The sequence below is a fragment of the Pituophis catenifer genome, unplaced genomic scaffold, assembly GCF_029215685.1.
Source record: "Pituophis catenifer annectens isolate HBS135680 unplaced genomic scaffold, rPitCat1.0.hap2 SCAF_1, whole genome shotgun sequence".
NCBI classification, from domain to species: domain Eukaryota; kingdom Metazoa; phylum Chordata; class Lepidosauria; order Squamata; family Colubridae; genus Pituophis; species Pituophis catenifer.
In genome coordinates, this window is record NW_027256881.1 from 216,067,031 (window position 1) to 216,083,509 (window position 16,479).

The 16,479-nt window shown below is 35.8% G+C and overlaps 1 protein-coding gene across 1 annotated transcript in view; it reads right to left on the reverse strand.

The window, feature by feature from the left end:
* Positions 1–16,479, reverse strand: part of THSD7B (thrombospondin type 1 domain containing 7B) — a 469,405-nt gene that overhangs the window by 170,181 nt on the left and 282,745 nt on the right. The window contains exon 12 of the mRNA XM_070957022.1: positions 3,207–3,401. Within this exon, the coding sequence (XP_070813123.1) occupies positions 3,207–3,401 (195 nt within the window). The remainder of the gene's footprint in view (positions 1–3,206; positions 3,402–16,479) is intronic.

Here is a 16,479-nt window from a genome sequence, read left to right on the forward strand (position 1 = left end):
GGATGCCCTTTATCACCATTATTGTTTGTTTTAACTTTGGAACCATTACTGAATAAAATACGAGGGTCAAATAAAATAAAGGGAATTAAAATTGGACATCATGATTATAGATTAAGAGCATTTGCAGATGACTTGGTTGTTACTTTAACCCAACCAGTACAATCAGTTACAGGCTTACTGGATATAATTACCCAATACGGTCAAATGTCTGGATTTAAAATAAATAAACAAAAAACAAAGATAATAGCTAAAAATATGACGGTAAAGCAAAAAGAAGAACTAGAAAGACTAACAGGATTTGAAATAGTAAAAAAGGTTAAATATTTAGGGGTATATATTACAGCCTCAAATGTAAAATTATATAAAAATAATTATGAATTGCTATGGCAAAAAATACAGAAAGAGATGGAGAATTGAGGAAAATTACAATTATCTTTGTTGGGGAGAATAACAGCAATAAAAATGAATGTTTTACCTAGGTTTTTATTTTTGTTTCAAATGATACCAATACTTAAGAAAGATGATAATTTGAGGGAATGGCAGAAGGGTATTAATAAATTTGTTTGGGCAGGGAAAAGACCGAGAATAAAGTTAAAAATAATGCAATAGTGAAAGAGGAGGTCTTAAAATGCCTAATCTAAGATTATACTATGAAGCAGCTGTCCTAACAATAATTAGTGACTGGATTAATTCAACAGAAGAAAGAATATTGAATATTGAAGGATATGATTTGTTATATGGCTGGCATGCTTACTTACTTATTATATGACAAAAAGGTGGATAAGATCTTTAAAAGCCATATACTAAGGAATGCCTTATTACGAGTTTGGAAGAAGTATCAATATAAGTTAAACTATAAGATACCTATATGGGCAATACCCAGACATGTGATAGAGAAATATAAGTGTAGAACACAAGCAAAAGGTGATTACCTATAAAGAGCTTCTTAAAATGGAAGGGGGTATATTGCAGCTAAAATCTATAAAGGCATTAAAAGAAGAAAAAATAATTCAAACTTGGTTTCAGTATGGACAGTTGCAGGCTAGATGGAAAGACGACCAGAGAATTGGTATCATGCAGAAGGAGGAAAATTTGGTAAAACAAATTAGAGATCAAGGTCAAATGCATATAAAAAGATTATATAATATATTGATAGAAATAGACTCAGAAACGGAATTAGTTAAGGATTGCATGATAAAATGGGCACAAAACATTCAGGAACCAATAATGATGGAAACTTGGGAAAAAATATGGGTTAGAAATGTAAAATTTATGCAAACACAAAATTTAAGAGAAAATTTTTATAAAATGTTTTATAGATGGCATTTGGATCCTAAAAAGTTGGCTTGTATGTATCCAAATTTGCAATCTAAGTGTTGGAGATGTGATTGTGATGATGCTACTTATTATCATATATGGTGGACTTGTAAAAAAGTTAAAGCATTTTGGATTAAAATATGGTGGATTATTCAAAATATTCTTAAAAAGAAGATAAAGTTTACTCCACAATTGTTTTTGTTGGGTATAATCACAGATTGTACGGTTATAGAGACTAAATTGATTTTAAATTTAATAACTGCAGCTAGACTTTTGGTGGCGCAATACTGGAAGAAGAAAGAATTGCCTACTATTGAAGAATGGACATTAAAAGTGGCAAATTTGGCAGAAATGGCGAAAATTTCAGCACATTTGAAAGATCATTCACAAGAAAGATATATATCGGAATGGAGAAGATGGATTGATTATATTCAAAACAAATATCGAACTAAAAAGTATCAAATAGCTTATGAATGAATAGAAAAGTTAACAGTATGCATATTTAGTTAAGTAAAAGGCGAGTTAAAGTGTTGAGTGGGGGGATAGGAATCTGTAGTTAGTTAGCTTAGTTTAGCATATGATTGTTAATTGTTTTACCCTGTATTTTGTTCTGGGAAGTCCGGGGGGGGGGAGGAAGGGGGGGGAAGGGAAAATATTTGAATTTTTATTTTCTTTTTTGTAAAACTTTTCAATAAAAAAAAAAGAATCTCCTTTTATACTGTCAACTGTGACAGTTAGGGGAGGGAATATAAAAGCCCAGGAGATCCAAACCTATTAGCTGCTTTCTGATTGGCTTATTTACTTGTCCATTCCAAAAGCCATTAATAGGCACAGCAATGAGAAATAACTTTTCTCTCACACCAATCAACTACAACAGTGTGTTCTGGTCTATTGTACACTTGAAGTTTCCAGCTACTAAATTCAATATCCTAAAATCCTGCATTTGTGAAATCAAACATATGGCAGTGGTGAAATGTAAAATTTGTTATTACTGGTTCTGTGGGCGTGGCTTGGTGAGGGGGTAATGTGACTGGGTGGGCATGGCCAATTTTTTTTTTTAACTTTTAAAAAAATGCATCGGCTGAAGAGGTTGCAGAAAAAAATGCTTTTAAAAGCCTCTGACCATCAGGTAACTCAGCTGGGATCGTCAGAGGCTTTTAAAAGCATTCTTTTTCCTACAACCTCTTCGGCCGATTCATGCATCCACATACAATTCATGCATCCACATTTTTGTTTGATTCCTATGATTGTCTGCATTAACCAACATAGGATATCATCCACACTTTTACTACAGTTGTGCAGTTGGAAAGAGTAGTCCCTTGAGAGATTATACAGAAAAACTCATCAAAAAGAAGCTAGAATTCTATAAGGAAATAGAAATTTCTGCCACGGTTGGCTATTTGGGCCCTATTGGTTCAGTGGTTAGAATTGCCAGCTAACTCTGCCCACAGTCTGGAGTTTGATCTTGATGAGGCTCAAGGTTGATTCAGCCTTCCATCCTTCTGAGGTTGGTAAAATGAGGACCCAGACTGTTGGGGACAATATGCTGACATTGTAAATTGCCCAGACAGTGCTGTAAAGCACTATGGGACAGTGTATAAATCTAAGTGCTATTGCTATTACTAGTTGAAATAATTTCAGCATTCAAATAGTTTAAGGGACTCGCTGATGAAATTATGATCCTGACACCTTAGGAGGAGGTAGCCCTCCTGACAGACTTAATAGAATAAGAGAGCAAATTGTTAGTAGGTCAACACTGAGGGAATCATTATGAGACTTTTAACAAAACAAGAATACACTTAATTGCCCTTGGCAAATCTCCAAAGTCTGCTCCATGGATGTTTGGAAACAAAAGGACTAAGGATGATTGATTGATTGATTTGTACTACCTGTGAGAGTTCTTCTTCTGGTCCTTGTTGATTCACAATCGGAAGTGCATGCAGTAAATTTAGACCAAGGCGTAAACATGCAGTCATCTTTGCAAGGCACTGAGCACTCCTGGACAAGGGAAGGCATCGGTCCTGCCCACTTCAAGCATTCACTGGCATCTATTGAATGATTACCTTCCAAAGTGCATGTCACAACTGCAGAAAATGAATGAATAAATACAGACAGAAATAAATGATTTGGAATCTCCTTGGAGGCACAGGACGAGTTTAGAATCAAAGATCTAGGTCAGGTGTGCTACCATCAAGGCTTTTCTTTTTAAGCAAATGAGATGTTAATCAAAAATGAACCTATATTAAGCTATTTTTGATGATGATAACTGTTATGTGGACTATTATACTGCCTTTTTTCAGAACTGTGTTTGTATTTCAAAGAAGATATTTTCTTTTTTTTTTCTTTACATATTGTAATATTGCTTATTCAGACTTCTAAGTGTTTTAAGATTTACAAAAAATTCCAGAGTGAACATTTAGACCAGTTGTGACAATCACACTACTGTACTATAGAGGTCACCAACAAAAAATAAAGAAAAAAAAAAGGAAGAGATTTATTGACTCTATAAACATCACTAAAGAATTACAGCTAGGATTAAAACACAGAGAATGATTTCTTCATATAAATAGGAATTAAAACTTTTTCAGGAGGTTTTTTGTTTTCTGGAGAAGAGCTTTATCTATTAGGGATGCACAATGGATTATCTATGTTAACATAAAACACTTAGAGGGAAGATTAAGAATACAATCCTGCAAAGCAAAATCCTCCCCAGTGGACTATTCCCATGCAAAACAGCAGGAAGAATGATACAGTAATTAGAGAACCTTTAAGCAGCCAAAAATAGCAAATTCTATACATAAGAGGGAGATTTCTGCAGATGGACAGGAAAACAGGTAGTCTGTTAACCACAATTGTGATTGGCAACTTGGATCATTAAGCAAAGTGGTTGCTAAGTGTAACCTTGGTTGTTCTTACCATCTCACTTCAGCTTTCCTTTGTTTACATCTGCAAAGCTCATAAATGCATGAGTTGATCACAAAATTATCTTTGCATCCCCTTTGTGACCACGAAAGTCACAATATGAGGCAGTATACTACCTATACTACTAAGTATATATCCATAGTGAGTCATTGGATATGAGATAGGTGGCAAATTCCATAATAAACAAACAAACAAACAAACAAATGTTATTTTTCTCTTCAGGACAAAAGTCATTCAAGTGTGTGTATACATCTATAATTTTTTTTTTGAGAATTTTATATAAATAAAGCAGTATAAAGAAAAAGAACTAGAAGCAGCAAGGTGCAAAGTAAAACAGAAACATAAAGAACAAGAATCAGAAAAAAACCAGATCTTCCTTTCTTATGTATAGCACAGGGTGAAATATTGTATATGTTGTTTGTAATGTTAGTAATTTAAAATAAAATATATATATATATATAAAAAAAAAGAATCAGAAAAAAAAATAAGTGACCCAAACTTTTTTCCCCAGCAGTGTTTTATTTAATCAATTATTTCAATAGTATTTTATTAATGTAGCAATGCTTCAAATTAAACTGTCCCCTTTTGTCAGTAGTGGGTTTCAAAACCCAGTGCTACCGGTTCGCTATCGGTAGCGTGCGAACGCACATGCTCACTTTGCGAGCACGTGGCGCTTCTGCGCATGCACAGATATTTTTGATGACATCTGGATGGGTGGGCGGAGCCTCCCGCCACCACCACTACAGGTTCCCCCGAACCAGGGTTAACCGGGAGCAACCCACCACTGCCTTTAGTGAGATTGCACAGTTAAATTCCGGAGGCCCTGGGAAGGGAGAAGCCTGCAGGATCTGGAGGGAACTGTTGGTGACTTCTGAGTATAATGCTTGGAACAGTGGAAGGATACAGCAAATCCATAGCCTCAGGTGAAGCCTATTTCAAAGACACTGGGTTCTACCAACCCACTTTCTTAAGCACATTTGGACAGAAGAATTTAAAGTGAAAAGAGACCTTCAAGCCATCTGGGTACTTTGTACTTTGAATCCATGGGAAAGATTATGGTAAAGAAAAAGAAAATAATTATTTAGGATTTAAAAGCAAAAAGCTTGCTGGAAGTATGGGTTAGTTTAAAAATGGAGTAAGGGGACAGTTTAATTTAGAGCATTGCTACATTAACGAAGAATTTTGGAATTATTGTTATTATTATTTTAGTGTATGGCACGTGTTAGTCAGGGATCACCGAAGTGGCTGGCTGCCTCTGTTAAAGGATTTTTTCTGGGCGGTGTGATCTTACCCGCGGGATGCCTGAATGCCAGTAGGCAATCAGGGGGGCTCCTTTCCTGTCCCTACGGGGTTTATTGGCTCACAGGAATCAAGCCGCCGAGTTGCTGACCTCAGTGGAGCGCAGGCTCACCCTCTTACCACGTGAGCCACCATGGCCCCAAAATTGTGTATAGAATGGGATACAGTTGAGTGACAAGAGTAGTGAAGAGAAACACTTGACATGCAGAACCTGTTTGTCATACTGTCAACCCTCCCATTAAATATACATAAGCCAAATCTCAATAATCCACTAAATCAAGGCTGAGTAATCTTGACAAAATCAACAAAGTTGCCTTGTTACCTCTGGTACAGACCAGAGATGGGTTTTAGCAGGTTCTGACCAGTTCTGGAGAACCGGTAGCGGAAATTTTGAGTACTTCGGAGAACCGGTAGTAAAAATTCTGACTGCCCATCTATTCTCTGCCTCCCAAGTCCCAGCTGATTGGGAGGAAATGGGGATTTTGCAGTAACCTTCTCCTGGATTGGGGAGGGAATGGAGATTTTACAGTATCCTTCCCCTGCCATGCCCACCAAGCCACGCCCACAGAACCGGTAGTAAAAATTTTTGAAACCCACCACTGGTACAGACAGTCCCAATCCTAACAACACTAGAAAGAAGTTTTTAGGATTCGGTATTACCAATATCATCGTTGTCATTCAGTTCTTCAAAAAGAATCATATCACATCTAGCTAACAGAAGACTGACATTTCTGCATGAAGATGTAGAAAGTAGAGGCAGAGTACCCAGCTCCCCAGAGGATCTGCTGGGTTTGGCACAGTTGGCGACATGTGGTAGCAGCCTGGTGATGGGAAAGCAGGACTGACCCATGTCAGATGAGCTGAGTCAGGGGCTGATTTCAATTAGTAAGTCACAGCTAGAACTAACCAAGCACACTCTCAACAATTCAAGAGCTTCTAACAGGTTCATCATCATCATTATTGTTAATCGGCTAACAAAAGGATTCTACTGATTGATATGCCACAGAGAACAACTATGCCATAACACTTTTGTGCCTCTGTTGCTCTCTGCCCCTCTGTTGTAGCAGGAGGCCCAGTTTCTCTGTGTCCCTTCTTTCAGTAGCAATAACGCTGATTATCTTCTTGGTTTGTCTTGCCTGCGTGCAGTGGCTTACAACTTCTTGAAATCTAGCTCTTTCAATATAAGCCAACCATGCATGTCATGCCCTATGCTACACACCTGCTGCGCTTTCTTGGAAACTTTAATCCTGGATTGACTCAGGCAGTAAGTAGTGCTTTGCCCTCTGAACTCGATTTCCTTTGAACTCGGACTTATTTATGATTGTGTCTTTGCTTGCTGGATTTACAACTTCATACTGACTGGCTCAGTTTGAGGACGGGACACACAGCAGGTTTGCTCACCTCTCGGGCCAATAATAAAGTTTTATCCTCTGGCAGAATAATCCCACACTTATAAACTATTACTCTGGGGGGGGGGGAAACACTACTAGCAGAAAAAATATTTTATGAGGAATAACATCATTTAGATGTACTCTGAGTTCAGTTCTAAAACTGAGAGAGTCCCTGTGAGCTGACTAAGGCACCATTTTGTCCTGGTATTTGAAAGGCATTTGACTTTGTAATTCTTGGAGAAGTAGACAGGATTTTAAGATACTAAACTGGTTATCTGTCATTTAAATCCATATCCACCCTGCAATGTGGGTGGCTTGTAGCTGCATCCATGTAATGGTGTGTGTGTGTGTATGTATGTATTTAATTCATTCATTTGTTCATTCATTCATTCATTCATAAGGCCATCGATCTTACATATGAATTCTGGGAGGTTAAGAGTAAATAACAAAAACATATAATAACACTGCTATAAATCCAACAGAAGAAATATAATTAATATAATCATAATACAATAACTTAAGCACTGCATAATAAATTCAATCACACAATCACTCTATTATGTTCATATATTATTTTAATCCAGGACCTTAAAGAGGAATGTCATCATAGCCTTCAAGAAGTACAGGAGAGTTAGGGGCCTCCAGACCTCATGAGAGAGGCTGTTTCATGAAGCTGAATGAGAAGATGGTGCTGCATCTATAAGATGGACCCAACAGAACAGAACAGAACAGAACAGAACAGAACAGAACAGAATCTATTGGACCCAACAGAATAGAATAGAATAGAATAGAATAGAATAGAATAGAATAGAATAGAATAGAATAGAATTTTTTATTGGCCAAGTGTGATTGGACACACAAGGAATTTGTCTTGATGCATATATTCTCAGTGTACATAAAAGAAAAGATACGTTTGTCAAGAATCATAAGGTACAACACTTAATGATAGTCATAGGGTACAAATAAGCAATCAGGAAACAATATCAATATAAATCGTAAGGATACAAGCAACAAAATTACAGTCATACAATCGTAAGAGGAAGGAGATGGGTGATGGGAACGATGAGAAGATTAATAGTAGTGCAGACTTAGTAACTAGTTTGACAGTGTTGAGGGAATTATGTTTGTCCATTCTTCAATTTTTTCTTTTATACCAGGATAGCTTCTTCAGAGGATCCTGGATAAAACAGATTATTTGGACCCTTACAGAGCATATGAAGACAGTACTGATCATGCTGGTTGAGGATCTCTGTGGGAACCAGGATAGGATGGCAAAACATTTCTGGTCTTCTTTGACCTGTCAGTAACTTTCAATATCATTGATCATGGTACTCTTCTAGACTTCCTCCAGTGATTGGGAAAGGACAGCAAAGTACTGCAGTCATTCTTCTCTTTTTTGTATGAACATTTCCAGTTGATGCTGATGGGGAGATAGGCTGACCTCTTTTGTTCTTTGAAAAAGGAGCTCTTTCTCCAGGGGCTAGTTTAATAAATAAGTGCCTTGTGGCAATTTTATCATTTTATTGGGTATTTTACTCCTTGAGCTTGGTTTGGAGGTTTTGGTAGAGTTGGGTTTTTTTTTTTTTTTGTATTGGATATTGTTTTTAATTGTATGTTGCCCAAAATCATTTATGATTTAAGAAGTTTATAAATTTGATAGATAAGAAATGTGACATTTCATACACATGAAGATTGTATTTAAACTGGCAAAAATAATATTCTATTTCTTTTGTGAATTTCCTTTCTACTGGGGATCACTTTCTATATAAATTAATATTCATTGTAATTCAAGAAGTATTTATCTAGCTGTTTGATGAAAATAATGTACAGAAGTAAAAAATAGGTAATAGTTTCAAGGATTAAATACTGTTTCCGAATAAATGTATTTAAGTTCATACTACCATATTTACTAAATCATGCTTGATTTGATTAATTGATTTCAATCTTCTATTTTATTTTATTTTTTGCCAAAAAGAGTTAAACATTTGATGCTTTTATTAAATCTATAATTTCACAGACTAGGGAAATTTTCAAGTTGATGAATTCTGACAGAGAATTTATGAATGTAGAGTATGTTTTTTTCAAACTTTATAATTGGACTCCTGTGATCCAGCTCAGCTCTAAAGACCAGTATTTAGTTCAACAAAGCTATGGAATGATGTGATAATTGAACTGAGAGTCTACCTCACTTTCAATAAGCCGGCTATATCATTAGAAAGATTACTGATTAACCTAGACTTTTACAACAAAGGTGTTTCTACTGCCTTGACAAACTGAATTAAATTGAAACACAAAACAAGGGGAAAACACAATAGTATTTAATGCACTAATAATGTTTTGGAAATGTAAAAACATAAGCCACGAAGCAGAAATATTTGCATCAATGCCTAATCAATGTAGAAAAATAGCATGCTCAAAATACTGGCGATCTACCATTATGTAGTTAGTTCTCGAGGTGCACTCTTAATGAAGAGTGCCTATTACAGTCAAAAGTCGGGACAGCCATTAAATGAACTCAATTAATGACACCCAACAATTCATTTAATCATTAAATGAATGTGTTAAGTGGAGCACGGAATACCTCAGGCGTGGGGGAGATCCTGGGAGGCACAGTGCAGGTACAAGTCCACCTACCTTGGGCCTCCCAAGGCTTCCAATGAGATACCCCATGCATATGTAAAATGGTTGATATGGATTTAAAATCAAGAAGCACAGTAATAACTTGGATTTGATCTTTTGTAAGCCAGCACACACTTTATTATCTTCATTATTGTCCTTATTGGAAAGCACGCATGCTAGCATATGAAAAGGATGATTCTTTATCATTTGGCTGTTATTCTCTAGCCTTTATCTGCATAATCATAACTATAATAAGCACAAAACCTAATAAATCTCTCAAAAATATGTATATACATCTACATTATGATCTTTTAAATGATTCCAAGTACACAAGTATTAGAAAATATAAAGACTGCTATGTTTTTATATTTGATCTCCCAAATCAGAATGTTTTAATATTTCAGGCTAGAAAAGGCATTTTTTTCCTACTTACTGACTTACATATATGCAAACTTTTAAAAAGACTAACATCACTTGCTAAAATAAATTAAACAATCAACCAACTGGTAATTGCCTGTTAGGGCAATTTAATTGACTCATAAGCACCATACGTGAATCAGCATGGAATCTCAATTATAGATATAGTTATGAAAACAAGCAAACCAGTTTTGCATGTTATAAGCCCAGAGACTAATGAATTTCTTGATGTCCGTCAAGGGGGGGCAGGGAATAAAATATGCAAACCCTTTGATCAAAATAATAAGACTGCAGAGTGACTGCCACAAATCCAGTAAAGTAGATCAGTAAGTGTTTTACATTACGATGAAATTAGTACTTTAACTTGTTTACTAGGAGAGTCTTCAAACTGATTTTGTGACCAGGATTGCTAAAGAAAGGATATGGTTTGCCACATCTTGATGATCACTTTTATAAAGTTGCCCATTATAGAATCAATTCTAGATTCCATACATTGGCCAGCCTCTGGATCCTGTGATATGTGGTAGTGTCCTACATTTTTAACATTGGTAAAATGAGTGGAAACAGTTTGTGCTTTCTTTAGTTTCTAGAAATGAGTTTAAATGTAGACAATCAATCATATCATCATATATATATGATACAACCATAATACACGTGAACTATCTCATTGCTGTGAGGATGAAGTAGTTACCATACACATATTGCTTAAGGAAACAAGCCAATTTTCAGAAAAACAAAATAATATCTTCCTCCCTAAATTTGTACTTCTGGAACTGCGTTGCCTGCTGACTAATGGATCAATTTGGAGTTGGGTTTTTTTGGTGTCTAGAATAAAGAGTACAAAATTGCCAAGGAAGAGGATACTTGGAGATAAGCACAAAGTTAATGAAAGCGATAAAGGGAACATTGGTAACTCTGTCAAAGAAAAGAGTGAAGTCATGAACTATTGTTACATGAAGCAGAACAGATCAGACAAAAAGGTATTAGTAGAGGAGGGAAAAAAGAGCTTTGAGAAAAGAGCTGAAATATTTCGCAGCAAATTTAAAAGATTTAGTTGCATCTAAAGAAAGGAAATAATTATATTGCTCTACAAATCTGATTCCACCCTTAGCTTAGCTATAGATGTTCTGATGTAAATCAATTATTTCTTAGCAAGCTTACAGTACATTCAAAACATAAACTGGTAGCAAACGTGTGGTGCCTGATCTGATACCAGCTCTTTAATTCTACCCCCTTGTTAATGCCCTATGATAAGAAGTAAGATTATATGAGCTTCATGCTGGTGGCCAAGCTCCCTGATACTGCTTGGAACAATTTCTCCCCCTTTGGTTGCACTAAGTGATGCTAAAGCAAGAGTCTTGAAGTCAATACTAAGATCTCTGTCTTCCTTGTGTCAGCATTGAAGATGTAAACAGTGTTATGGAGAAGAGCTACTGCTACCAGATTTCCATGCTTCAAAGAAAGTTTTTTTTTGGGGGGGGGTGACACGGAGAAGGAGGAGGAAAAAGAGGAGACAGGCAATGGATAGGGCAGTGGTAGGCAAACTTGGCTCTTTCACACCCTGTGGACTTCAACTCCCAGAATTCAGCTGTCTTAGGAATTCTGGGAATTGAAGTCCACAGGGTGTGAAAGAGCCACGTTTGCCTACCACTGGGATAGGGCATTCAAGAAGCTCTCTCCTCTGTAGTTCCCTCTGTAGCTCCCTTTAAACTATACAAGCTATAAACAAGGAAGCCACTGCTCTTACTAAGTCCCACATGTTTTTAGTTGAATAAAGATCTAGACTCAGGTATCTGTTTTAGTAAAGTAATATCTCAGGCTTTCCTTCCTTCCTTCCTTCCTTCCTTCCTTCCTTCCTTCCTTCCTCCTTCCCTCCCTCCCTCCCTCCCTCCCTCCCTTCCTTCATTTTGTCTTTCTTTTTTTCTACCTGCCTATCTAATCCTATATATGGATCCATCTATCTATCTATCTATCTATCTATCTATCTATCTATCTATCTACCCTGTTTCCCACAAAATAAGATATCCCCTGATAATAAGCCCAATCGGGCTTTTGAGAGCATGGCAATAATGCCAAGCACTTATTTCAGGGATCAAAAAAAATATAAGATAGGGTCTTATTTTCGGGGAAACACGGTATCTATCTATTTAATTTTTTCAATATGCAGGGCAGAACTATAATCTGGCATTCAGTTCTAATTTTAACTCATTTTTGCATTAAATGTAGATTTCACACATCTGGAAATAATTCTATAGTGGAACCAAATGGATTTAATGGATTTAGTAGTCCAGGATGCTTAAAGATAAAGGTAAAGGTTCCCCTTGCACATATGTGCTAGTCATTCCCGACTCTAGGAGGCAGTGCTCATCTCCGTTTCAAAGCCAAAGAGCCAGCGCTGTCCGAAGACGTCTCCGTGATCATGTGGCCGGCATGACTAAATGCCAAAGGCACACGGAACGCTGTTACCTTCCCACCAAAGGTGGTCCCTATTTTTCTACTTGCATTTTTTACGTGCTTTCGAACTGCTAGGTTGGCAGAAGCTGGGACAAGTAATGGGAGCCTACCCCATTACGTGGCACTAGGGATTCGAACCGCTGAACTGCCGACCTTTCGATCGACAAGCGCAGTGTCATAGCCACTGAGCCACTGCATCCTTCACCAGGATGCTTAACAAATATTCAAATAATTTTATTATATTTTCTAGCTGTTGCAAAAAAGCATTTTTTCAGAGTTTGCTTTTACACATGCGACAAACTAAAAATTTCCTGTGGATTTTTGTAGAATTATATTGTACTCTCTGGGCCGCATTCTGAGTAACACCAAAGAAGTGAATAATGCTGAAGGAAGCAATTTATGTATATATGGGTTTTTGCAAGAAGAATAACTGCATGCTTTTGATTTCTCACTCCTCCTTTCTTTTTGAAAATTACTGGGCATTTTCAGAAGCCAAACAATTATTCCTGTAGCTGCCGTAGAAAGAAATCATTAGCTCTTATGTTAAGAATACTTGTCATATTCTCTCTCTTAAATATGGCCTGTTCCACAATGGTACTCAGACAATCAGAAGGGCAAATTCAGCTACTAGAAGGAGTTCCTAAGAACTACTGCAAAGATATATTTTTAAAAAAACCTGAGAGTAAATTGTATAGCTTTAGGAAAGAAAAGAAATCATTTAGAATAAGAATCCATAGGTGGAAGAAAAAGAAGAGAAAAATGCTAATTGCTGTAGTTTCTTTTAGTCACATAAAAAATCCTTCATCTGTAACACAACCAGAATTTTGGGGAAATAAATTGTGTGATGGGACTCAAGCCTACATCAGTAGGATAAGTCTATGAAACTAAAAGAGAATGAGACCAAATTTCCTGAGGCGGAAAAAGAATGATCAAATTAAAAATGGATCAAATCAAGCAGGGGGTTATAGATAAATATAGTTCAAGAAAAAGGTACCACAAAATTCTTTCAAATGTGTATTTTTTATTTTTAAGTCCAGATGTATTTGGGAGAGGCAGCTGTTGAGTCTTCTTTCTAAAGCCATGTCCCAATGTTGGGCTTCTAAGTGGTTGGCAAGAATTCTATAAAACATAATCTTGGTTTCAACACACATTAATCCCTTTAATCCAGATTACTGTACTTTATAATCCGGATATTCACCACTATTGCAAAATTAATCCCTTTGCCTAATTTCATAACTGACGAACCTTTCGCCCACTTCTTGTGAGTAATCACACATTTGTGGAAACTGGTATAAAATAAGAAAACATTATACTGTAAAGAAATGGAACATGGTCCAGTTAAATCTTACACATGTATAAACCATAGTTTTTTTTAAAAAAACTATGCAGGCCAATTATTGCCCTTAATCCGAGATACTTTCCCCAATATTTGCTTCCTTCCTTCTTTGGTGTAACTTACAACTTTCATTTCCACTACAAAAAAAGCAAAGCTTAAAAATCCTCTTTATCCTTGATATATCCTCATGAACAATAGCTCTGCAAATTCAGAAAGAAGGGGAAACCATGATTTATTTTTAAAAGGGAAAATTAGCACCATAAGCAAAACCAAAATTATGCAAGCTTCCTTAAGTGATATCAAGTGAACTTTCTTTTACATCTGAATCAATTCTAAATTCATATACTTCCATTTTCCAGTTTGCTTATAGCTCTGATTAATTAAAACAAATCCATAAAGGTCATTGGCCTCTACTCCCAAGAATTACATCTTTGTGATTGCTTCACTCAACCCAGCCATTATGTTACCTTAGAAACAATCCACTTAAATAGTGCACAAATATAGGGTTGCAACATGGACCTATAACTTTTGCAAAGTGAGTCAAGAGAAAAACCACCTAGCCCTCATTTCTAGGTGATCATGGAGAAGTTTTATACCCTCCAGATACTAAATTTCAGAATTCTTAGCAACAGGCTATGGGAAATTCTGGGAATTGAAATTCAAAAGGAAAAAAAAAATGACTTCTTTTTTTAATCCCTTTGTAATATATTTTTAGAAGGAACATGACTCAAATGAAGTTAGTAAGAAATATTAAAAAATCCCTAATACTCAAAGAAACATGTTCTCTCATATTCTGGGGTTTTGACCTCTCTGAATTCTAAATGTTTTCCAGCTAAAAAGAAACTAACTAGTTTACAGTCAAGTCCCAGAATACCTGCAGAATAATGCTTAACAAATTTGAAGAATGAATGATTCAGCACGTTGTATCTAAAGAGGCACTGGAATTATAAAAAGATGTGATTGTTTTTCAAAGAAATGCTCTCAGTGAGAACTTTTAAAAGGCTGCAGAAAAGTCCATCAAGGAAACCTGAGAACCCAGTTCTGTTTCTCTTCACTGCCATCTAGTGGTCATCTGGATATTTGTTATCTAGACATAATAGCCCTCATCAGATATTTTATAGGATTGACTCTGAAATTAAAATTAAGTACATTCAAAGAACCAGAAAAGATCCTCAGATTAAAGAAAAACAAGATGTGGAACTGTGAGGTTAAGAGATAAAACACACCATAAATAGAAAAAAATCAGCAAAATTAATTGGATACTGAATGTGCGAGTGACAAGTAATAACTGGGTTAGTTTTTTTAAAAAAGTAAAAACTGATAGAAGATAATACACTCAGTGGCTACCAGCTTCAGTGCATAACTCCCTTGTTAAACCCCAGCTTAGAAAGTGATTTCTAAACATTGTGTAAGCAGGCAGAGTTTAAGGGGGTTGCCCCCCAATCTCTAGGCAGAGAGTTAAGGAGAATTTTATTCCCTACCCAAAGCTTGCAATCAGCACTGAATATTAGTGGTGTGATTTGGGGTGAATTGGGAAGGGTTGGGATCTAAGAACTGCTCAAAGTAAATAAGAATTGGCTTACTCTAGCATGAAGAAAAACCAGCCCCAAGGTTATATCTATGATATGAAACCAAATTGGTATTGTCAGATATATCCTATTTATTTTTCTGTTAAGAGTTTATAAATCATCTTCTAAACAGGAGTGACATATATAGTGTCCCCTCCTATTTTTCTGTTTTACAACAACCTTGTAGGGTGGGTTTGGGGGAGAGGGAGAGACTGGTTTAAAGCTACCCAGATAACATGTATGTCTGAGAGACCTGGGTTTATTCACTGCTACTTCAGCAACTTAACTGCTCCTCCACACCACTTATGTTAAAAAAAGTTGTTTCTTCTTAAGTTTAATTAATACTGAAAAAAGATCTTTCCACATCTGGTTCTTAGAATCATAACATTTCAAAGAAATATTAAGAAATATAATACATGCAAAATCTGGGACAATTAATTTACTCATCGTAGTAAATTAGTTAATTGTTCTATTGAGAGGTGTTATATATTTGGAACCATTTAGCCAAAGCACACTTCTTTATCTGGGTGAAAAAAAAGCTGTTTGATTTTAATAGCAGTTAGCAGATGAAGTCTATAGTCTCATTGCAAATTAATGTATATTTAATGTCTCATTAATCTGGCTTCTGATAACAGCCCCTCTTAAGTAAGTCTGAAGAGTAAAAATAAAAATATGTATTATTTTCAATTATATCTAAAATTCTGCATATTTCTGGTTTATATGAAAAAAACTAGAGATATTTAAAGTGAATATGGAATGGATTGGAAACAGCATAGGAAAAATAAAAAAATAAGAGAATTGCAAAAAGATTAGAGAGAAACAAAATGGAAATCAGATGTGTTGCAAAGTTACCAAATGTGAAAGTTAGTTACAAAGTTTTTAATAAAGTTAAGAACTAAACCTGTCTCTGCTGTATCACACTTAAAAAAAACACACCTTGTTAAAATCACCTTGTTTTCAAACCATCCTGAAACTTTTTTTATATTACCAAACAGTATGATAGTTTATCAGAATTATACTTCACAGCACAGTGAAGTCACTTGAAAAAAAACCACCATCATAATCAACAGGCTGAGGATGGAAAGATGCTGGGAGGTGAGTATCTTATATTAGACTCCAAAACTTTGATCTTCACCACAATACAAAAAAGGATTTT